Consider the following 24403-nt stretch of genomic DNA (forward strand, 5'->3'; position numbering starts at 1 on the left):
TGTAAAAACAGTTTATTAAGTTAATTTTGCCAATAACATGAATCTAGATATCCGAAATCTTATTTGTCCTAACAATTGAATGTGACAGAATCTTGTTTATTTAAATAAGTTGGTAGATCAAAAAAGAAAAATGGTTCATTTAACAGAAACTGAACGCATAGAAATTTTAATTATGGTCGGTTATGGGGATCGCAAACGAACACAATTAGAAGTATGTGAAATTTTCAATGAGCGTTATCCACATCGAGAACCAATCACTCAATCAGTAGTTAGCAAAACTTCGAAACGTTTTAGGGAAACTGGTAACGTTAAAGATCTGCCAAAGACTGGTCCGCAGAGATCTGCAACAGATGAAGATAAAAAGATCGATATTCTCATAGAAATCGAAGAAAATCCAAACATTTCAACTCGTCAGTTATGTTTAAACCATGCTCTAAGTAAAGGTTCAATACACAAAATATTACATGCAGAAAATTTACAACGGTACAAACCGACTTTATTGCAAGAATTATCCTAAGATGACTACGGTCGACGTGTTGAATTTTGTGAATTTATGATGGAGCGAATCAACAGCAATCCAAATTTTCTCAATAATATGGTTTTCTCTGACGAGGCTACGTTTTGTTTAAATGGTAATGTAAATAAGCAAAATTCTCGATATTGGGCCGCTAAAAATCCCTATTAGATGATTCAAAATCATACTCAAACACCACAGAAATTAAACGTATGGGTGGGAATTTCTGCAGATCACATAATTAGACCTTTCTTTATTCGAGGTACTCTAACTGGTCACCGTTATTTACAATTATTGCAACAGCAAATTATCCCAGCTTGCCAAGAAAATCTTGATGATCTTTGGTTTCAACAAGATGGGGCACCGCCCCACTATCATTTAGATGTACGGCGATATTTAGATACGATATTTCCGGCCCGTTGGATAGGCAGAAGAGGGTCTGTAGAGTGGCCACCCCGATCTCCGGATCTTACACCTTGCGATTTCTTCTTCTGGGGATATTTAAAATCTAAAGTTTATGTAAACCGACCTCAAAATCTGACAGAATTAGAGCAACGAATAAAAGATGAAGCTGCAGCTATTTCTCCCAGATCGCTAAGAAATTCTTTTCAAGCCTTTGAATGATGATAGATTGGGCCACTGCCTTGCATTTAATGGTGAACATTTTGAACATTTATTGTCGTGAAAACCATTTTAGCGCTAATTTCGTTTTGTCTTCAAAGTTTAATAATTTTCATTTACACTAATTTTTAGTTTATTTGTTTTATTTTGTATGTAGATTTAATTTATGGTAATAATTCGAGGTAGTTGACGATCTCGGATATCTAGATTAATGTTATTGGTTAAATTTTCTTAATAAACAATTTTTACATTTTATGCAAAAATTTTCTGATGTAAGGGTACAAAAATGTTACGTCATCATAAAGAGAAAAGAAATCTCTATCAAATAAGCCTAATAAAAGGGTACATTGCCATTTAAAAAAATTAAATGTTATTCGTTGCTCATTTGTTTTCTGAAATAAAAACAATTGAATGGTGTCTTATTATGGCAAATCAAATACTAACCAACTTTTGTATAAAATGTTTTTTTATAAAGTTGATACTTGCCAAGATATATACAATATTCCATACATAATGGGCATCCTGTATATATTTCTCTGAATGGGGTAAGCTCGAAACCGGTTCCGAATAAATTGATATTAAGCAAGTAAGAAGTTTTTTATATAGTTTAAATTAAAAAAAAAAAAAAAAAAACTTAACATAGTAGTCTGGAAACTAAGATTTAAAGAAAAATATCAACACTTACTTCAATGCCCTTCAAGGCCCCCATTCAAAGCCCTTGTATATTCAACTAAGATATAATACAAAAAATATAATTCTTCAAAGTTTTGAATACTTTAACGTCAATCCAAACAGCACCATAACAATACGCGCTGCCCTCTATGAACAGATTGCTCAATTTATTAATTAGTGCCAACCTTAAACAATCAAAAATACCCAAATTAATCAGCATTGTCATTTTTGAGGTTAACTTTCGTTATAAAAAATGTATAAAAATTTAAAAAATGAACAAATTGAAAGTATTGGTGGAGTTCTAAACGACAAAAACCGCCCATTAAAAGAACGTTTTCGCGCTCTATTTACTTTAAAATCAATAGGAGGTGAAACCGCTATAAAATCAATCGAAAAATGTTTTTCCGACGATTCAGCCTTATTAAAACACGAATTGGCTTATTGTTTGGGCCAAATGCAAGACGAAAGGGCCTTGAGGGTGTTAATAAACGTGTTAAAAGATAAAAAACAAGAGGCGATGGTCAGACATGAAGCAGGTAAAATTCTAACCTCAAATTTTTTTTTAATAAATTTAATGTTTTTAAGCTGAAGGGATTGGGGCAATAGGAAAAACGGATTCTTTACCAATTTTGGAGGAATACATAAACGATAAATCGATTGAAGTCGTGGAAACGTGCCAATTAGCTATAAAAAGAATAAAATATTTATCATCAGAAAAAATCCCATCAACAAAATCAGAGTTTAATTCAATCGATCCAACTCCTTCTTTTAATAATAAAAATGAAAAAATCGATGATTTAAGACGCATTTTACTTGATCCAAATGAAGATTTATTTGAGAGATACCAAGCTATGTTTTCCTTAAGAAATTTAAATTCTGATGATTCCATAAAAGTATTATGTGAAGGATTAAATTGTGATGGAGCGCTGTTTAAGCACGAAATTGCGTTTGTTTTGGGGCAACTCAGACATCCAAAATCAATTGAAGCTTTAACAAAGAGTTTAAGGGATGAATCAGAAAATGAAATGGTTAGACATGAATGTGCAGAAGCTTTGGGATCAATAGCTGATGAGGAGTGTTTTGCAGTATTAAAAGATTATCTAAATGATTCCAAAAGGGTTGTGAAAGAAAGTTGTATAATTGCTTTGGATATGTGTGAATATGAAAATAGTCCTGAATTTCAATATGCTAATTTTTTAGATTAAATTAATAAAGAAATAAGTTGTTAAATAAATAAAAAATAATTTTTTTTTTAAAATAGTCAATTTTAATTTTAACTACTTACTTAATTACTTATTTTAATAAATTAATCACAATCACAACCTTCTTTTTGGATCGGAAAATTAAAAAAATTAATTATATAAAAGGAAAACAAAAATATATTTCTTCTTTTTACTTCTTTAACGATGCTAAAATCCATGTATATAACAATTTCTGCTTCGCATTTGAGACTTGGTATTTTAACGAATTCAAACCGTCCGTTTTAAATTTGGTTTTTCCCATTTTTAATGTATTATACCTAGAAAAAAGAAATTGCATTAATATTTTGTTGGGTTATATTATTTTAAAAGATTTTTCATTATCTTTAAGGGGTAATTAATAAAAAATTTGCTTGTTATAAAGTAATTAAGTTATTAAAGACAGGTTGAGAAATTCAATGATGAAAGCTAAATATGAGAGAAATTAAATCATTAAATAAGGAGTTATAAAGAAAGCCTTTAACAATTCGTTTATTAACTCAAACGTTTAATATAAAACGTTATATTCACCTTTGTATTAAATGTACAAAATACAGGGTGATTTATTAGCTCACCATCAAACTTTGACATGATAGCTAATCCAATTACCAAAAAAATTTTTAAAGAACATAATATGTCCTATTTCAATTATTTACGAAATTATAACACTTTAAAGTTTTAATTTTCATATCATAATTAGGGTAGGAGCACCGTTTATGGCCACTGTACCATTTATGGCCATTTCAAAGAAAGCCGTTTCGCATTAAAATTCTAATAGACATTAGGCGCTACCGTGGGGTGCAAGGGGTGCACTACACCCGGGCGCCGCCTTTTTAATTTTTCTCCAACAATATCTTATCTTTCTTTTGCAGTATTTAGGCCTGTCAGCAGGAGCTAGTCTTCAGAAAGCAGTATTTAGTCTCCACAAAGCAATTTTAGTCTTTAGAAGGCAGTATTTAGTGTTCCAGACGCTGCATTTAAACCTGTCGGAAGTATCTAGTCTTCAGAAAGCAATATTTAATCTTCTAGAAGTAGTATCTAGTCTTCTGCCAAAGTTATGTATGTTTTCTCCAAAATATTTTATCTTTCTTTTGCAGTATTTAGACCTGTCAGCAGTAGCTAGTCTTCAGAAAGCAGTATTTCCTTAAGCAGTAGTCCTTATCAAGCAGTATTTAGTGTTCCAGACGCTGTATTTAGACCTGTCGGCAGTATCTAGTCTTCAGAAAGCAGTATTTAGTCTTTTAGAAGCAGTATCTAGTCTTCTGCCAAAGTTGTATATGTTTTCTCCAAAATATTTTATCTTTCTTTTGCAATATTTAGACCTGTTACCAGTATCTAGTCTTCAGAAAGCAGTATTTAGTCTCCACAAAGCAATTTTAGTCTTTAAAAGGCAGTATTTAGTGTTCCAGACGCTGTATTTCGACCTGTCGGCAGTATCTAGTCTTCAGAAAACAGTATTTAGTGTTCCAGACGCTGTATTTCGACCTGTCGGCAGTATCTAGTCTTCAGAAAGCAGTATTTAGTGTTCCAGACGCTGTATTTAGACCTGTCGGCAGTATCTAGCCTTCAGAAAGCAGTATTTAGTCTTCTGCCAACGTTATGTATGTTTTCTCCAACAATATCATCTTTCTTTTGCAGTGTAATCTTGATGGGGATGAACACTACCGCCACCAACGTTATGCGGACGGGAAAAGATAGAAGTACGGTAGCGTGTACTTGCAGAAAAAGAGAAAAAAATTATAGAAGATTTTTAAGATACTGCCACCAGGCAAGTTACGTACTTGGCCGAACGGTTTAAGAAGTTAATGAGTAAAAGGAGGGAGGATCGTAGCCCTTGTGTTGAAATTGAAATAATACGAACAAGAATTTATATAAAAAAAATATTAATATATTAAATTAAGGAAATTAAAATATATAAAAAAAAATAGAAAAATAAATTAACCAACAAAAATTAAGTTAAAATATTAAAGAAGAAAAACGAAAACTAATTGAACAACTTTTAGATAACGGAACGTTAACTATGGATACAAATACTAGCGATGATTATGAGTTACAAGAACAATAGTAATTAATTATGCTTACTTATTCTACGCCACGACGACGCTCTTCCACCAGGATTCGAACGCTTCAGGAACTGGCTTCAAGGCACAATTTTGATCTGAGGATTCGATTTCTCTAGCAAATTACCCAGCACAAACCACCAGCGTATTTAGAAGCCTTTCCGAATTTAGTATTGAGAATTTAAATTAAAAATAAAATGAAATGGAGCGAACTCAAGGGGAAGACTGTAGCTTCTATCTACCTTGGTACTTGGTACTCGACTCCCCGAGTCGAACTCGGTGGCGCATCAACGCCTCACCCGATAACGCTGACTTAAGCAAAATAATTATACAAAACGCAATTTAATATACAGGGCGGTTTGTTACAGCAGTATTTAGACCTGTCAGCAGTAGCTAGTCTTCAGAAAGCAGTATTTCGTCTCCACAAAGCAATTTTAGTCCTTATCAAGCAGTATTTAGTGTTCCAGACGCTGCATTTAAACCTGTCGGAAGTATCTAGTCTTCAGAAAGCAATATTTAATCTTCTAGAAGCAGTATCTAGTCTTCTGCCAAAGTTATGTATATTTTCTCCAAAATATTTTATCTTTCTTTTGCAATATTTAGACCTGTCAGCAGTAGCTAGTCTTCAGAAAGCAGTATTTCGTCTCCAAAAAGCAATTTTAGTCCTTAGAAAGCAGTATTTAGTGTTCCTGACGCTGTATTTAGACCTGTCGGCAGTATCTAGTCTTCAGAAAGCAGTATTTAGTCTTCTAGAAGCAGTATCTAGTCTTCTGCCACAGTTATGTATGTTTTCTCCAAAATATTTTATCTTTCTTTTGATATATTTAGGAGTGTTTTAGCAGTATCTAGTCTTCAGAAAGCAGTATTTAGTCTCCACAAAGCAATTTTAGTCCTTAGAAGGCAGTATTTAGTGTTCCAGACGCTGCATTTAGACCTGTCGGAAGTATCTAGTCTTCTAGAAGCAGTATCTAGTCTTCTGCCAACGTTATGTATATTTTCTCCAACAATATCTTATTTTTCTTTTGCAGTACTTAGACCTGTCAGCAGTATATAGTCTTCACAAAGCAGTATTTAGTCTCCACAAAGTAATTTTAGTCTTCAGAAAGCAGTATTTAGTTTTTTAGAAGCAGTATCTAGTCTTCTGCCAATGTTATGTATGTTTTGTTCTTGATACTGACAGCAACTTCTTTCTGGGTGTCTATCATCATCTTTTTGGGAGCCTCTTATTATCTATACGGATCTTGTACCACCCGGCACCTCATTTCTGCAGCTGTTACTTTGCTTACAAAATAACAAAATACAATGGGGGAATACCGTGGTCACATGTCGGTCGGTTTATGCCCACATGTTTATAACTTGGTCTACTACGCGGGATACCAGAATTTTATGATCACTTTTTTTCTTTATCTCGTTGTGCTTCAACTTGAACACAGGATTTTGTTATTCAGTATTTATTTTGTGTTAAACGTGATCAGTTTGTGAGACGTAAATAATCTCGATAAAGTTCTAAAAGTGGATGTTTAATTATTATTTGTTTAGTTTATTATTTGTAGTGATGATAATACTTTGCCACTAAAAAAGGTAATATTGTGTTAGATTGTCGCTTTAGAAAAATTCTATAAGCAATATTATTTTGGATTCCTTTTATAGTACCCTATTGTTTAATAAAATGGCTAAACAACTTCCGAAGAGACAAGCAATTTCCTTAGAAACTAAAATAAAAATCTTAGACTGTCTAAAGAAAGGCGAAGGTCCCACATCTGTTGACAAAGCTTTTGGTTTAAACGAAGCGACTATAAGAACAATTAGAATTCCATTCGACAATCCGTAATTTCTGGATCGAAAGTAAGCTCCAAAACATCATCTTATAGTCGAAATCCTATCTTAGAGAAAACGGAAAAACACATGGTGTTTTGGATAGAAGATTTACAGTCAAAAAGAATACCTATTGATGGGAAACATATAAAAGAAAAAGCACTTAGAATATATAACCAACTTCAGGAATTGGAACCATCAACAAGTCTTCAGGTAACGAAGAAACAGGCATTTAATGCAAGGGTGGGATGACAGGTTTTATAAAAAGACACGCATTTCACAATGTAAAAATAAACGGAGAAGAATTAGCATCAGCAGACGAAAATGCTGCAAAAACCTGCTGCAAAAAATATTTTTTTGTTTTGAGAAATAAGACCTCGCTGCGAAAGCACAACGCCAAAAGAGCCCGGCACCAAACGAGCGGCAACTGAAAGGTTTAGCGTTCCTAGCGGAGGCAATCTTCCGCAGGGGCAAAAGCCTATAGCTGTCAGCTTCAAGCAAGTGTTGGACGATAAAAAGATAGGAATTGCAGATTCCCTATTTCCAGAGGTGAACTTCACAACAGCCCAAATGCAGGCTATTCAAGAGGTTATCATCTCGAGAATAGTGGACCATAACGAGGGACACGAAAGCGAAGTCAAGCCTAAGTTTTTCGGCACCACATTTAAGGCAGGCTGACTGGTAGTCAACTGCAAAAACCAGGAGGTAGCGGACTGGATAAAGTCCAATCTAATGGCTATCGATGAAAAGGAGCTACCCAGAGCGACTAGCATGAACGCCTATTTCTCCAGCAGTGCGGATGAAAAATCAGACCGCATTTTAAAGATTGTTAAAGGTCACAACGAAGGCCTGCACACAAACGAATGGAGGGTGCTCAAAAGGACGACCGAAGGCAGCAGTGCCTTTCTTACGTTGTCCGTCGATCATTCCTCTATGGAGAGCCTTAAAAAAGCGAACTATAAGATTAGCTACAAGTTCGGGCAAATCACCCTGAGGCAAAAAAGCGGCAAGCCTACGCCACAGAAGATAGAACCTGAACCGAACGGTACAGGTAAGGTAAGCTCCGAAAGGAAGGGTAAGGGCAAAATTGCACCCACCAAACAGTAATGCCGGGAGTAGGCTTCATCCAAGCCAACATCCAGCACTGTAAAAGCGCCTCCGACTTGCTGGCGCCAACATACATGTTGCGCTGATCCAAAAGCCATATGTATATGGAGGAATAGTCAGAAGACTAACAACAAAATTAGGTAAATTGATCTATAACAGAGGAGAGTGCCCTGGGAAAGCAGCGATACTCGCTAAATCCTCCCTAAACTGCCTACCTTTAACCCAGTTTATCTCTAGGGACCTGGTTGCAATGTCAGCGGTAGCGGACTATAGCCTCGGCATACTTCCCCGGTAAATCGGACGATCGACCGTCACAGGAGGCGAAAGACCTCATAGAATACTGCAATAAGAGGGAGAAACAACTCCTCCTACGCTGCAATGCGAACGCACACCATCTCGCATGGAACGGCTCAGACACAAACAAAAGGGGTGAGTACCTTTACCAATACTAACTAAATACAAATTTAGATATCCTCAACAGAGGTAACGAACCGACTTTTTTTACCAAGAGTCGACAAGAGGTGCTAAACATAACCCTAGCCACGCCTCGTCTCAGTTTGCAAATCGCCAACTGGCATGTTTCACGTGCAATCACTTTAGCGGATCACAAGCATATTCGCTTTGTCATTGTAGCAGACATGACAAAGCAAACAGAATTCAGAATCCCCTCACTCACTGATTGGTGCTCCTTTTGTAGACACATCAGCGAAGAGGTCGACGAAATCAAAACAAATATTGAAAGCAGAGAGGATGTCGAAATAGCCTCTTTTCAACTAAACAATCTCATACATAGTGCATATGAATCAAGCTGTCCAATAAAACACAAAAGAGCACAATTCAATGTGTCTTGGTGGAATAAGGACCTTGAAAAACAGCGAGTTATGGTTAGAAGACTATATAATAAAGTCAGGCATTCTAAACTCGAGCAAACATGGGGCCTCTATAGGAAAGCCCTAACGGAATATAACTTGGCTATCCGTAAAGTCAAAAGAAAAACCAGGCGTTGCTTCTGTGAAGGCATAGACAATACGCCTACAGTTGCTCGTCTGCATTTGATCTTGGCAAAAGATCACAACACTGATCTAAGCCACTTATGCAAACAAGACGGTAAATACACTGAGGATGCTAAGGAATCGTTGGAGCTCATACTGAGTACACACTTCCTTTCCACAAAAGTCTGCCCCCACGCAGATGCCGACTCTGAAGTAATGAACATAACCCATCCATCAGGTAGGGTTCGCAGCATAGCTGGGAACATTTTTACACCCAACAGAGTAAGGTAGGCTATTTCTAATTTCAAGCCTCTAAAATTGCCTGGAGGAGATGGAATTCTGCCTATTTTTCTGCAAAAAGGCTTATAAGACGTGCTCCCAGTAATAATATCCCTATATACATATAGCTAGCTACAGCCTTAGCTATATACCCACACTATGGAGGAAAGTAAAGATGGTCTTCATAGCTAAAGATGGTAGGCGTTCAAACGCCGACCCCAAGGCATACAAATCAATTAGCCTAACTTCATTTCTTTTCAAAGGGATGGAAAAAGTAATTGATCAATACCTTAGGAACGGAGTGCTTGTCAATAATCCACTCCACTCTAGCCAACATGCTTACCAGAAAGCAAAATCAACAATTATTGCACTCCATGCTTTGACTAGCACTTTAGAGGAGGATATTGCAACCAAAGAGATAGCCCTATATGCTTTCATAGACATAGAGGGTGCTTTTGATAACACTTCCTATGAATCCATAGAGAAGGCTCTAAACGTAAAACATATATACATCCGTCGACAATCAAATGGCCGGTCTCGGAGGCGAGTCGTTAACTATGAAGGCGCTAAGAGGATGTCCCCAAGGGGGAGTGCTATCACCTTTACTATGGTGCCTACACTCTCGAAGCTAGTTTTGAAATAAAACACTACAAGCAAGAGCGAAGTAAACTTTTTATTTTATTGAAATGACTTGCAACATGGATTCCCACCATTATATAATAAGAAATACTTCCACTACAATCCATGGCTTTAAGAAACTGTACATGAAACTGGAAATTATAAGAAATCACATTTATCAATGTTTGCATTAAAGAAGACCTAGTCCCTAATTTTGCAAAGATTAAGTGTCAAACACTTCACGATTCAACAAGGAAACAAGAGCCTTAATTACACCTATGAAATGCTTGCTAGAACTCAGAGACAACTTAAGACGAGTTTACATTACTTGGAGATGGAGGAGTTCATCGTTTATTTTCGAGAAATATCCGGGGCAGCGAGGAGAAACGTACATGAAGAAAAAACGTAAAAAGTTGGATGGACTTAAAAGAAAGGCGAGAGTCTGTAAGGCATTTGATGAAGCACCCTCCATTGAAAGCAGAACTATTCAAAACACAAGTTAAATACCTAGGGCTAATACTAGACAGTAAACCAAACTGGAACTCAGACTTAGACAAGGTAAGGAAAGAAGCCATCATAGCAAACCAGATCTGCCGCAGGCTCATAGGAAGGAACTGGGGCCTCAAACCAGGAATGGCTCATTGGGCCTACGTAGCAATAATCAGATCCATGGTCGCCTACGCTTCATTGGTTTGGTGGCCAAAAACAAAACATAAGATAGCAATAGATGGCACAAATCCAGAGGTTAGCATGTCTTAATAACGGGTGCAATGAGATCTTGTTTTCACACCACTCCATTCATATATACAAAAGGAGGCAGCTTCAAGTGCCTTATCACTGAAAACAGTTTCTTCACACAAGTTGATGTAAGGTAACCACAGAGGACACCTCGAAATACTCAAGGACCCATGTCTAAATCACCTGATTGAAATGAAAACGGACCTTATACCGACAGAATACAATTTCAACCAGCCGTATAAGGTCATATTTAGAAGCAGGGATGATGAGCCTTAGCCTGGCACACCGATGCTTCAAAGACTGTTAGATCCAGGGTAGGTAAGGGCATCAGTCGACCAAATAGCCACATTAAACTGCCCCTCAGCTCGGGCATAACAATTTTCCAAGCAGAAGTGCTTGCTATAAATTTCTGCACCGCTTTGAACCTACAAAAGGGACAGAAAGGTGCATCCATAAACATTTTCGCAGACAGTCGGGCCGCCTTAAAGGCAATTCAGGCCTACACGTGTGACTCCGCACTGATCAGAGAGTGTACCAGCAACCTGAGAGAACTCGCTAGGGGCAATGATGATACCCTAGGGTGGGTTCTAGGTCACAGCAACATTGAGGGCAATGAGAAGGCGGGCAAGCTGGCCAGAGAGGCAGCAACCACGCCCTTCATTGGACCCTAACCTGGTTGTAGACTACAAAAAAGCCACCTAAAACAAATAATCCACAGTTTGGAGGTCTCAAAGGTAGCCTTACGCTGGAAAGAACTTCCAGGTTGCAGACAAGCGAAGAGTATGATAACTTACTCGCAGAACAAAACCGAAGAGGTTTATGCCTCAGCGAAGGACGCTCTCAGGTTACAATCAGGTCAATTGCGTCGCCAGAGGCCGTCTAAAACACAAAATTTTCGGTAAAACTATCTTGATACCTACCGACATAAAGGTTTAAGACCTCGGGGCGATACTAAGGTTCATCAAGGACCTAAATTTCCTTAAACCTTTGGAAGGTGTAATAAAAACTATAGCGTTTCATTTAAAATAATGAAGTTATGGTCTACTGCCAGTAGACTTTCAGTGGCGGCCATCTTGAAAATATTTTAGATCGAAAGTTTCGAATGAACAACCCATGCTACCAAAATTTCAAACCTCTACGAATTGTGGAACCGGAAAAAGTTTTAACGAACCAGTTACGTGAGACACCCTGCATAAATATTTTATTTATTTTTTATTTGAACAAGAGAACAACAACGGGACAAACCCAATAAAGTTGTTCCACAACATACATTTATGAAGTACAACTCAAAAAAAATTCTAATTTCTAAAACAATTACAATCATAGCGATACGGCAGGTGAAGATATAATGGCGGTTCTGATGTTGCGCTTAACACTAGCTGGATTATACACGAATAAATCGCAACTAATGCGATCAGCGGTACGCTCCATTCTGAAAATAGGGGAATTCCGATAAGCATTTGTTCGCGGCGTAGGTGCGTAAAACAAAAAGTCATATCGCAGTTGCCGCGGGGGAACATGAAAGTCGATCCTAGCCAGTAAAGACGGTGAATCAGAAAGACCACTGACAAAAGCCTGAACAGAAAATGTACGTCATTATATGCTCGTCGTTGACGGAGAGTCAGAAATCCGAACATCTCACAGCTTGCGAGATAATCCACATATTCACGTCTGGTTTTGTAGCAAAGATATTTGATTAAACATTTTTGAACTTTTTCTAACCGTTCAATGTAAATCGCATATTGTGGATTCCAGACAATGCTTCCAAAGTTTAAGACACTGCCAATATAAGCAGTATATATGCTTATAATTCTGTAACATTTTATTACCACTCCGTCAACATGTCTGTCAAATATCAGCTTCTGGTCGAGTGTTACACCAAGATCGACGGTGTGCGTCACTCGACGCAGGCCTTCCGTACCAATACAATAGTTATATTTGATGTAATCGCGTTTTTTAGTAAATGAAATTGTATGGCATTTGGCAATATTTAGAATAAGGTGATTTCTAACAGTCATCTGTGGTCCGAACCGGCAAGAAATTTTTTAAATCATCAGCATACATTAATCAGCGTGAATTGGTTATACAAGAGAATATATCATTAACATATATTAAAAATAGTAATGGTCCCAGGTGACTGCTCTCAGGCACGACAGAAGTCACTATAGATGGATGCGAAGAGTGCGTACTACTTGGGTGCGTTCAGACACGTAGGAACCAAACCAACGCAGCAAGCCACCCGTCACGCCAAAACATCGTAGCTTATTTAACAGTATAGTGTGGTCCACCTTATCAAATGCCTTGCTAAAATCAGTGTACGCCGCATCCACCTGTACGTTGTTATCAAGTGCTGAGAACAGAAAATCTGTGTATTCCAATAAATTGGTTTCAACTGATCGTCCGGGACAAAATCCATGTTGACTCATATGTATATTCTGTTTGACTTGAAAAAATACGCTGGTGTACACTAATTTCTCAAAAACCTTGCAAATAATAGGCAATAATGATATCGGTCGGCAATTAGTAACTAAATTCCTAGCACCATTTTTGAAAATTGGGACTACGTTGGCCTGCTTCCACGCATCTGGAAAAATCCCCTGTTGCAAAGATTTATTATAAATTAACTGTAGGGGTATTGTCATAGCCTCAGAGCAGTTCCTAATCAAGATTGGTGGTAGATTATCCGCTCCCGGCCCTTTATTCAACGCTATCCCATATAATGCTGTGTGTACTTCAGCAATAGTAAAGGACCCAATAGACACATTATATCACCCTATCACGCCCCCTCGTCAAGCACGATGGCAGACGGTGGTGTGAAAACTGTGAAAAATGCTCAGCAAATAGCGAACAAATGCTTTCCCCATCAGAAGCTACAGTACCATCATACTCGACGCTAGCAGGGATACTCGTGCCGCCTCTCCTGCGTCTCAGATACGACCAAAATTGTTTCGGGTCTGTGACAATATTATCCTGAACGCGTTCCATGTATGTTATGTGATCGCGATCGATTAGAAACTTTGAGCGACCACGCAAAAGCGAAAAAGTAACGTAATCCAACTGATTCCCATAGAGCTTCCACCGTTTATGTATCCTACGTTTTTCATTTAACATTCGAATCGTATCTCTTGTAAACCAGGGCGGGTAACCTTTCACATACCGGGACTTTTGTGGAACATGCTTTTTTATTGTAAATGTTTATAAAGAAAGTGTTTACCTAGTAAACACTCAATTTCCAACATCGTACTTCAATAATTTTATTCTCAATCTTTGTAGTCGGGGTGAGTTTATTTTTGCGACTTCTTTTGTCATTACATTCATATTAGGTCTATGATCTGTTATAACCTTAACAGGGCGTCCATATTGTATGAAATTTTTGTGCAGCAAATCATATAGCTAACATTTCTTTTTCAATAACAGCTTCATTCAATCTCCTTGAGGCATATGCCACTGGCTTTCCTTCCTGCATAAGGCAGCAACCTAGACTACTTTGTGACGCATCTGTTTGTATTGTTACTTCTTTTCTTTAGTCAAAATTCATTAATGTTATATTTTTATTTATTTTTATTATAATATTATATTTTTATTTATTTTTATTATAATATTATATTTTTATTATTTTATTTACCAACCACTGAAAGTCTACATCCTTCTTCAGAAGATCATATAATGGACTATTAATTTCCCCTAACTTTGGAATGAATTTCCTTACATAGTTTATAATATGGTTCCTTAATATCATTAATTGTTCTGATTTTTTGGTCATCAATTTTATACCATCCTTATTAGAAATGTGTCCCAAATACCTTACACTCTCTATCTATATTGGAATTTTTCTTTGTTAAATTTGACTCCCTTTTCTCTTGCCCTTCTTATTACCTTTTGTAGTGTTAGATCATGTTCCTCAAGAGAATCTGCAGCAATTAGTAAATCGTCAAAATACACGATGGTGTTGTCTATATCTCCAAATATTTTATTATTTATTTTTTGAAAATATTCTGGTACCAAATTTAATCCAAACGGTAATCTAAGAACACGATAACATCCAAACGCGATGACTTAAATGATAGAGTTGGATCGCTGATTTCTGAAATGTTGCAACAAAAAAAAGTGGTTGAGGAATGTAACACAGCACTTCTCTGTTCCATCCATCAAAAGAGCTCAACACTGCAATGGTAGAATTATTGAGGAACATCCCATTAATGTAACTCCAAAGTGCTGGCTAAAATACTATCAAGGAGGTTGGAAAGACGGCGGAGAGATAATATTGCAGTGCCTAAATATCGAACGACCAGAGAAACTGATGTTGGACCGCAGCAAATTGCAAAGGCCCACCCTGGGTTGTAATGATACTGAGAGAGAGAAAGTGTTGTACAAGGTACAAGACAAATACAGCAAATGTTGCTCATAGATCTGTTGAACAATCAGATAAGGCATCTGAAATTATTGATGTGCACATGGATTTCTATTATTTTAATCACATTCAACATTTTTAAATTAACTAAGAAGTTACAATAAAATACCTAAATATAGAATTAAGTTCAACACTAAGACTTACCTATTTGGATTTGCCCTATCTTTTTTATGCGTCAACATTGTATACCTCGCCACCGTCACCGGATATCTACTGATCGTGAGTTTATGGTAGGCTATCCTATTCGACATATCATCATCTTCGCCACCCCAACCCCAAAATGAATTTGAAAATCCGTTCAAAATCTCGAAGTGTTCCCGCGTAATCGCCGATACTCCACCAAAAATCCTCGAATACGGCAATTTGTAATTCATTGTGTTCACCGCGACGGACATATGCCTGGGTTGTATTGGACACGTGTACAAATTTCGATCATCTTCCGGCAACAAATCGACATCGTGAAAAATGAAATAGTCGTAATTTCGTCGTTTCAACGCCTCTTTAAACCCGATATTCATCAACATAGCCCGATTAAACGGTCCGTCATCGTCTTGTTCGATAATGAAAATGGTGTAATCGAGTTTTTGGCGTTTCAAAAATGGATGCATATGGTTGAGGAAGATTAATAGGTGTTCTGCGCGACATCGGAATGGGATTATTAACGCTAGTGATTTATTTTGTATGCAATCTTTTGGAGCGTAATGACCTCCGGTTGTTAACCAATAAAAATTGCGTTCTAATTCGGAGATTTTTGGCACTTTATCGATTACAATTGGAACTTTCCCGGAATTTTGTAAGTTTTCTTCATTGCAATACGGTTTTTTTAAATTAGAATTGTTAGTAAATTTCGTTCTGGTCTCAAAAAATTCAGTAAAATTATTTAAATTGTTCGTTTCGATTAAAAAATCGTTTTTACTACTATCGTTAACGTTGTTCTCATTGCTATTGTTGTCGAGGGAGTTTTCGTGTTGCTGCTGTTGTAAAATTAAACCGGAATAATCGTAGACGTTCGTTTGAATTGTGCCGTAAATGAATTCGAATGCGATTAAAACTAAGACGAGTATTATTACAGCTTTCGTTAATGATGAGCAAGAAAATGAGGTTCCGGACATTGTGAAAACTTTGTGGGTGTCACAACGAACATTTCCACGTTAAAGCTGCAAAAAAAAGAAAAACATTATTAGTAGGTTTTTGTATGTCAATTGTAACCACCTATTTCCATAAAAACATCCATAAAGCCATATGGCGTTAACTTCCAGAAATTCGCCCTAATGAATAAAAATTGAAGTAATTACTCTTGCTGCTAGCAATTGCTTAAAAGTGCAGAAATAGCTAAAATGCAATTGTTTACAAATGCTTAAAATGTTATGAATAAACTAAGGAATTGCTTTTTCTAGTATGGCAATTGCTTACATATTTGTAAGGTAGGTCGACCCCTGCAGCATTTGCTTGTACAGTCAACTTTGAATCTCTACGGCATACACATTCATTTAAGCCTTTTTAATTATGATTGAATATATGAATGTGCGTAAACGAAAAATATACAGTGTACGTAAAAATTACAGAGACGATGGCTTCAGAACGTTATATCTGTTTGATCGCGAAAATGTTGAGTGGTTAGCAAATTACTTTTTGACTGATAGTAGTGAAAGGCGAGGTGCTGCATTATCACCTATACAGCAGATGAAAATCTTTTTGCGACAGTTATCGGATCCGAGGTTTCAAAATTCTGTAGCTGAAGAACTCGGTATTCATTAGAGTACTGTCTGTAAGACATTTACTTCTGTAAAGCATGCAGTTTTGGAAAAAGCTAATATTTTCATTAGATTTCCTAGAAGGACTGAAGATTTTGTAGAAGCTAAACTGTTATGGTCAAAAAGATACCGTTTTCCAACTGCCATCGGTGCGATAGACTGCACACATGTTAGAATTCCAAAGTTTCATGAGTTCGGAGATGTAAGTGACACAGAGTTGTTCTACATTGTTCCAAAGCGGAAAATAGAAAAAATAAAAACTTGGTGAGAAATACTAAAAAACGGGTTTTTCGACTAGCCCCCATTTTTGGAAATATCAGATTATCTTTGTTGTTCTGGGTTGTTCTAGTTGTGCCAGTTATTGTTCTAGAAAATCGAAATTATGGGATACAGTATTACGAAGTTATAAACAAAAATAGGTTTGGCTGCCAAAATGTCTAGTTGATTGCTGTGACCATAGTTTTTCTATTTTCAATTACATATTACAAATATATACTTATTATATCTTATATAGCTGGTTAGCCTCTATTACCAAAATCATAATTGTGCACGATTGTGTACAACGTTTGCTTTTCTGACGAATGCACTTTTTCACTTAATGGTGAAGTTAACCGGCATAACTGTAGAATTTGGAGCGATACAAATCCTCATGTATTTCGAGAAGCTCACACTCAACATCCGGAAAAGCTAAACGTTTGGGTAGAAATTTTGGGAGACCACATAATTAGACCTCTGTTTATTCCTGGTAAAATGGCGAAATTTATCTTGAAATGCTGGAAAATGTGATTGATCCGTTAATAACAGAAAAATTAGAAAACGATCCTCTACTACTTGAACAACAATTGCATTTCCAACAAGACGGAGCTCCTCCTCACTACGCCGCACCAGTTCGCCAACACCTCAATTTGCAATACCCCGGTCGTTGGATTGGAAGAAGAGGTCCTATAGAGTGGCCTGCCCGTTCTTCTGACCTGAACCCTCTGGACTTCTTCTTGTGGGGACATCCACAGTCCAAGATTTTTGACTGATTCAGACTCAGCCTGAAAATTTGGATGAACTACGCCAACGAATTGTAAATGAGTGTCGTCACATAACTCCAATTATGCTGAACCATGTTAGAGACGGTTTTCAGTCAAGATTGTATTATTGTATGCAAGTCAATGGAGGACAATTTGAACATTTGATTTAAAAACGCAGATTTGATTTTTTGATTGTGATAAATAAAACAATTCAATTTTTTTATTTATAACCAAAATATTCAAGGTTGCTCATTTGAGCTAAAAAATTGATTTTTGGCGAAAACGGTTCATCAAATTTACGTTTTTCATACACCGTTGTAAAGAACCTTCCAAGACCTTTCAAATGAAGTATCACTCAACCCCTCTCCCCTATTCACTTTTGAGGGGTTGAAGCACCCCCTCTTAGGGGGTTGCTCGTTCAAGCCTCAAACGACGTCAAAAGATGTCCCCCAAACAAAATCATTCGACGGGTTTCGGGAAACTTTTCTAATCACTATGGGATAAGAAATATACGGGGTGGCTCGTCTGAGATGGAACAGCCTGTATATTTATATACAATGCTCAAAAAAAATAGAGGAACACTTTTCAAAATCTGTAACTTTTTAAATGACAGTTCTAGACAAATCAAATTTGGTTTACTTCAACGTTGATTAGAAGAGTCATGAAGCATCTTAGTGAAGTGCAAGTTACTCATGTTGTCGTCCTTATTCAGCATGGACACTGTTCGACATGTTAGCAGGGATCTTCGAGTTTCCCCTTCTGTTATTCAGCGTTTATGGAATCGGTTTTGGGAGACTGACCAACATGTTAGAACAAGATCGAAATCGAAAAACTACTCAAAATCAAGACCGATTTCTTGTCCTTTCCTGTCTACGTACGCGTACTGCCACAGCACGAGACCTCCTAAACCACCTAAGACGAGCACATGGAATATAAATTTCTGATCAAACTGTTAGAAACAGATTAAAATAAGCTAATTTGAAACCTAGAAGACCTTACGCAGCATCACAAAACAGCTCGAATGAGGTTTGCTCTGCATCACAGAGATTGGCTACTTCGTCACCGGACGCCTGTGCTGTTTACAGACGAGTCCAGATTTCGTTTAACTCGTTGCAACGGTCGAGTACGTGTATATAGACGTCCTGGTGAACGCTACGCAGCCGCTACTATACAGGAAGTGGATAGATTTGGTCGGGGATCTGTTATGGTTTGGGCTGGAATCAGTATAGACAACAGTACTGATCTTGTTTTTGTTCCTGGTAGACTAAATGCCATGAATTTCATCGAAAACATCTTGGAGGACCATGTGGTGCCTGCTTCATATGGGGTCGGTCAAAATTTGATTCTAATGCAGGACAATGCAAATCCACATTCCGCCGGCATCACCAGAAACTTTTTGCAAGAACGTGGAATTCAGGTCATGGAATGGCCGCACAGTGGTCAATTTCACGAATTTAGGAGGACAAAATTCATACCTCAAAAACCCTGCAAGCTGTTTAGCAAACGGTTTATGGAAAAATTCCTGGAACGGGTCTAAAGATTTAAATTTTTTGCCATTTTTTAGTGTAGATTCCAAATTTTTTCCGCCATTTTTAAATGAGTTATGACGCCATCGATATTTTTTTCAAATAGAAATCCCCCATTTTTATTACGTAATATGAAAGAGAATTTTTTTCTGAATCTAGTACAGTCAATATTAATAGTGGTTACATAAGAAAATTTTCGAGTAAAATTACTTTAAAGTTTAATTACTTCAAATTTGTATAAATGATAAAAATAGCACTAGCCATGAATAACTATGGTAACCAAATATTTTAAACAATTTCTTGAGTGTCAAAAAGTAATGTAGTAAAACTTCTTGAAGTGTGGTGACGCGCAATTTTGTTAGAATGACTGCCGTTGGAAGTGAGTTAGGTCAACATTATCGGGATAGAAGGAATGACATTGTTTTGAAAAAATGTAAACATCTCTTTCCAGTTAAGGTTTCCTCAAATCTTTTGCGAATATTGGGTGTGCGATTTTCTTGGGTAATTTGGATTTTGGGTAACATAAAACCGACAACTTTGTCTATTTATTTGTCCACTCAATGTAAATGTCCCTTCGTCGGAAAAAATTATGTTTTTGACAAAATCGTCGTCATCGTTGCAGAATTGTTGTTGCAAAAACTACGATGCATTGCTTGTGAATGAGGTTTACTAATGTCCAAATTAGACCCAATACTCCTTACATTAACATGGGGGTTTTCTTGCCCATCCAAAACCACGTTTTGTTGAAGTTCCCCTGAATCATTTGGTAGGCCAGACTTCGAGAGATGCCCATACTTTTCAAATTTAGTCACAGCTAGGCTCACCATACCTTTGCTAAGGAGTTGGCTATCAGAATATGTTGTATTAAAGAGGTCGACTACTTACTAAATCAGTTTTTGACCCTTAGGCTAGGCACACACGATCGATTTTCTGTCGGGCAATAGTTTAGTCGATGGACAGATATATATTAAGATTAAATGTAAAAATCGAGTTGATATGCAGTTGTGTTGTGTGTGCACAACTTAATACATTTATGCCCATGGACTAAACTATCGGCAGACTAAAAATCGACTGTGTGTGCCTAGACTTAGGAAATTGTATAAAATAATTGGTCACCATAGTTATTCATGGTTGCTGCTATTTTTATCATGACAACAAATTTGAAATAGTTAAATTTTAAAGTAATTTTTCTCGAACATTTTCTTATGCAACCAATATTAATATTGACTGTACTCGATTCAGAAAAAGATCCTCTTTCATACTCCGTAATAGAAATGGGGAATTGCCATTTGAAAATAATATCGATGACGTCATAACTCGTTTAAAAATGGCGGAAAAAATTTAAAATTTACACCAAGAAATAGCAAAAAATGTAAATCTTCAGACCCGTTTCAGGGATTTTCCATAAATCGTTTCTAATTATTTTGTCGCGTATATTCGTTACTTTACGGACATACTGTATATGTGTAAACTGGCATTTTACATAATAATAAGATAAATGGATGAAAATTGTTTATAATCTTGAAAATATGCAGATATTAACTATCTGTCAAATTGCGTAACCAGAAGTGGTCAAGTTTGTTCATTTAGTAAGTTGGTTCATATACAAACCTGCTTTGTGATTGAATGCAAGAATAACGTTCTAGTCGATTAAATTGGAGTATTTCACGAATTTTTATGGATTTATGTCCATCTATGTTTTCATTAGAATTAAATTCGACTTAATCGACCGTTTATTACGATAAATGAAACAGACTTTTCACTAAAGTCTATTTAGTAAGCCTATTTTTTGAGAAAAATTGTAAAAACTAGCAAAAATGTAAATTAGCGGGCGGAAACTTAATATCGCGCATAAATTCTATTGACATTTTAAATTTAAAGTTTGTAACACCCTGAATATTTTATTTCATTTCGTAAGGGTTTAAAAATGGGGATATGAATCCACTTTACTTGAGATATGAAGACTTAGTATTCTGCTTTTCTTTCAAAACGTGAAAATATTGAGATTTAATCCTGAATTTACGCCACTATGTTACCTTATTTTCGTCACATTCTTTATTTGACAGTCAATATTTTGAAAAGTCAGTGCAAGTAAGTAAAGTCTTGTATACCATCCTATAGCTAATGCTTCAGATTACAAAGTAAAAAAAAATTGGAATTATTCATTATGAACCGTGCAATAAAAATCAAATAGAAATGCTAATATGGGATGTTAATTTTTTAAATTTAAGAACTAAAGCCTAGTAAACTAAATAGACGTACTAACTGCATTATAAATACAGTTAAAGGTATAGACTATCACTATATAAACTCAGGATATGTATTTTCAACACACCTTAAATTCAACAGTACAATATAATGAACAATACAACAATTAACAAAATCAAACACTCCAAAAATTCTTAATTAAACAACCGGATAGTGGCAATGAAACCATTCTAACCAAAAAAAAATTCGTATATTATGTACAGCTGTTCAGATTTAATGCGAATCGGCCGCTGTTAGCTCCGACATGACACTGGTACTGGAAGAAGACGGAGACATCTTTCACGATTTTTTATATGTTCCTCTAATAAATGATTTTAGAGTATTTCTATAAAGAAAACGTCAGATAAAATTCATTCATTACCGGGTAGCTGTAAAAACCCCTAATTACGGAGCAATTGGCTACAACACGGTTACGATTTGCCCGTGAATATCTTGAGTATAATTGGGAACCAGTCATCTTTACAGACGAAAACATCTTCTGTTCGTCGGACGACCATAAGAAATTATGGCGAAGGGATGAAACCCGGTATGATGCTAATCATGTTCAACCCAATACAAGAAGTGGACGCATTTCCTTGGGTTATTGGGGATGGATGAGCATTCATGCACCGGGAGAACTGACCGAAATTAAAGGAAGATTTAATTCGATTTAATACATTCGAGTGCTGGAGGATGTTTTGATACCACCAGTAAGAACCTGTATCCAGAAGGGATCATCACGATAGTCCAAGACAATTCGCCCGTGCATTCTTCAAGAATTGTTCATGATTGGTTTGACGATCATAATGAGGTTAGGCGAATACCCTAGATAGCGTGGTCACATGATCTAAACCCATTCGAAAATCTATGGGCTTTGGTGGAACAACAGTTCAATAAAAATGCCAACTTTCCTTTTCGCAAATTGTGTGGGAATTGTTTCGCGGCAAGGATGTATGCGAAAGATTAGTAAATTCGATGTCCACCAGATTGCAATGTTGCATAGAGAATAATGGGTATTATACAAAATACTGATATTTGATGAAATTCTCCCCAATTCGATTATTATAATATTTATTATATTTTATATGTATAATAATATATTATATTTTTTGTTATACAGGGTGTTTCGGTGACTCGGGGAACAAATGTAACCACATATACTAGAGTGAAAATGATGACGATTCATGTAAAAAATATTAGTAAAAGTCACTATTTATGGTAATGTGCTGAAATTTGGTACAGTATAAACTAATATCACGTAAAACCATTTTGTAATTTATAAGTTGGATCGGTCCGCGGGAACAAAGCTATACAGGCTGTTCCTAAAATTTGTTTGCTCAGAACTTTTTTATTCGATCGTAACCCTACATTTATTTTTACAGTTTCTAATAGAAAATTTATTTTAGAAACTTTTATTACTCTTACAATTAGATAATATTGATGAAAATCACCGTTTTCGTGTAAAAAAATCTAAGTCGGCCATGACAAGTGCAAATCGAACTGAGCCGTCAAAATATTATGTATGTAACATTTCCAAGTGTAGATTAGGTAGGTAAATCCCTTTTTAATTTGTTTTAGTTGATTTAATAAAAGATAATACAAAACAATAAATTTAATTTTAACGACAACGCTAACAGGAAAAATAAAACAAATACATAAAATAACAAGACAAGTAATAAAAAATACTATAGGAAATGTTCAAAAAGACCACATGTCCCTTCTGGTATTTAACGGAACGTCACTAAGAACTCGTCCAATCCTTCCAAATGTTGATGGTATGTAGGGCCATCAAGCCTTGACGGCAAGAAAACGGGACCAACAATGACATCCCCCACAATCCCAGCCCAAACATTGAGAGAAAATCTCCGTTGAGATTTCCAAGTTTTGAAAAATTTTGGATTTTCTTCAGCCCAACTATGTAAATTCCTTAAATTAAATATTCCATCTTTGGAAAAAGTAGATTCATCGGTGAAAAGTATTTTTTCTAAAAACTGATTATCAATTTGTATTTTCTGTTGGATTTTGGCAATATTCCAATCTAATTGGATAATCGGTAAGCTGTACTTCCTGAACCTTACAGCAGTGAAATGGGTAAAGCTGCTGCTCTCGAAGAATACGCCACACAGTCGTTTTTGACGTCCCAAATCGCCTAGCCATGTCCGAAGTACTAGTGGTAGTATTTTCTTCTGCATGTTCTAAAATTAACTCTTCCAATTGAGGAGTTCGAACAGATCTAGGATTGCCGTTGTTCAGAAACATATGTTTTAGTGATCCATTTTCTCTTAATCGGGCTTCAATTCGAGAAAACGTTTTTCTGTTGGTGGTTCTACGATTCGGGAATTTTTGCCGATAACGGTTAGCGGCTGCTACGGAATTTCCAAGACATTCACCCAATGTTAAAAGCATATCGGTTTGTTCTCTAAACGTGTAATTTTCCATTTCGAACACTACAAGGTTTTTAGTATTTGTTTAAACGACTAAGCGTGTTTACAACTGTCAATGAATTCGTCATGGCAGACTTAGACTTTTTTTTTAGTGTTATTGAAATGGGAGCCTACCATTTTTGCATTTAACAAAAACGGTGATTTTTATCAATATTATCTAAGAGTGATAAAAGCTTCTAAAATAAATTTTCTATTAGAAACTGCAAAAATAAATGTAGGGTTACGATCGAACAAAAAAATTCTGAGCAAACAAATTTTAGGGACTCCCTGTATAGCATGGTTGCCGCAGCCCGATCAAAATTGGTTCAATGATTTTGCTTGATATTTGTTTACCCTGTACCAAATTTC

General features: G+C 36.3%; 3 protein-coding genes across 4 annotated transcripts in view; 2 read left to right on the plus strand and 1 right to left on the minus strand.

Annotated features, from left to right (window-relative positions):
- The first annotated feature begins 685 nt into the window (after nucleotides 1-685).
- On the plus strand, nucleotides 686-1138 carry LOC139429814 (uncharacterized). The gene has a single exon (XM_071196031.1). It carries the CDS (start codon nucleotides 686-688, stop codon nucleotides 1136-1138), a length of 453 nt encoding a protein of 150 aa, XP_071052132.1.
- Nucleotides 1139-1999: 861 nt separating this feature from the next.
- On the plus strand, nucleotides 2000-3047 carry LOC111424648 (deoxyhypusine hydroxylase nero). Its single transcript, XM_023058268.2, has 2 exons — nucleotides 2000-2343; nucleotides 2393-3047. The coding sequence occupies exons 1-2, from the start codon at nucleotides 2061-2063 to the stop codon at nucleotides 3010-3012; spliced, it is 903 nt and encodes a 300-aa protein (XP_022914036.1). The 5' UTR covers nucleotides 2000-2060; the 3' UTR covers nucleotides 3013-3047.
- A 4-nt stretch (nucleotides 3048-3051) lies between these two features.
- LOC111424647 (beta1,4-N-acetylgalactosaminyltransferase A) overlaps nucleotides 3052-24403 on the minus strand; it is a 28652-nt gene continuing 7300 nt past the window's right edge. For both annotated transcript variants that reach the window (XM_023058265.2, XM_023058266.2), the window contains exons 2-3: nucleotides 15210-16222; nucleotides 3052-3326 (exon numbers count right to left, since the gene is read on the minus strand). In XM_023058265.2, the coding sequence (XP_022914033.1) occupies nucleotides 3200-3326; nucleotides 15210-16177 (1095 nt within the window). In that variant the 5' untranslated portion in view covers nucleotides 16178-16222 and the 3' untranslated portion in view covers nucleotides 3052-3199. The remainder of the gene's footprint in view (nucleotides 3327-15209; nucleotides 16223-24403) is intronic.

Source organism: Onthophagus taurus, chromosome 5 (assembly GCF_036711975.1).
Source record: "Onthophagus taurus isolate NC chromosome 5, IU_Otau_3.0, whole genome shotgun sequence".
NCBI classification, from domain to species: domain Eukaryota; kingdom Metazoa; phylum Arthropoda; class Insecta; order Coleoptera; family Scarabaeidae; genus Onthophagus; species Onthophagus taurus.

Excerpts from the sequence above, each read along its gene's own strand:
- LOC139429814 (XM_071196031.1), top strand. The coding sequence starts at position 686 with ATGATTCAAAATCATACTCAAACACCACAGAAATTAAACGTATGGGTG.
- LOC111424648 (XM_023058268.2), top strand. The coding sequence starts at position 2,061 with ATGTATAAAAATTTAAAAAATGAACAAATTGAAAGTATTGGTGGAGTT. Across the intron at positions 2,344-2,392 it reads GATGGTCAGACATGAAGCAG|CTGAAGGGATTGGGGCAATA; the intron begins GTAAAATTCTAA and ends AATGTTTTTAAG.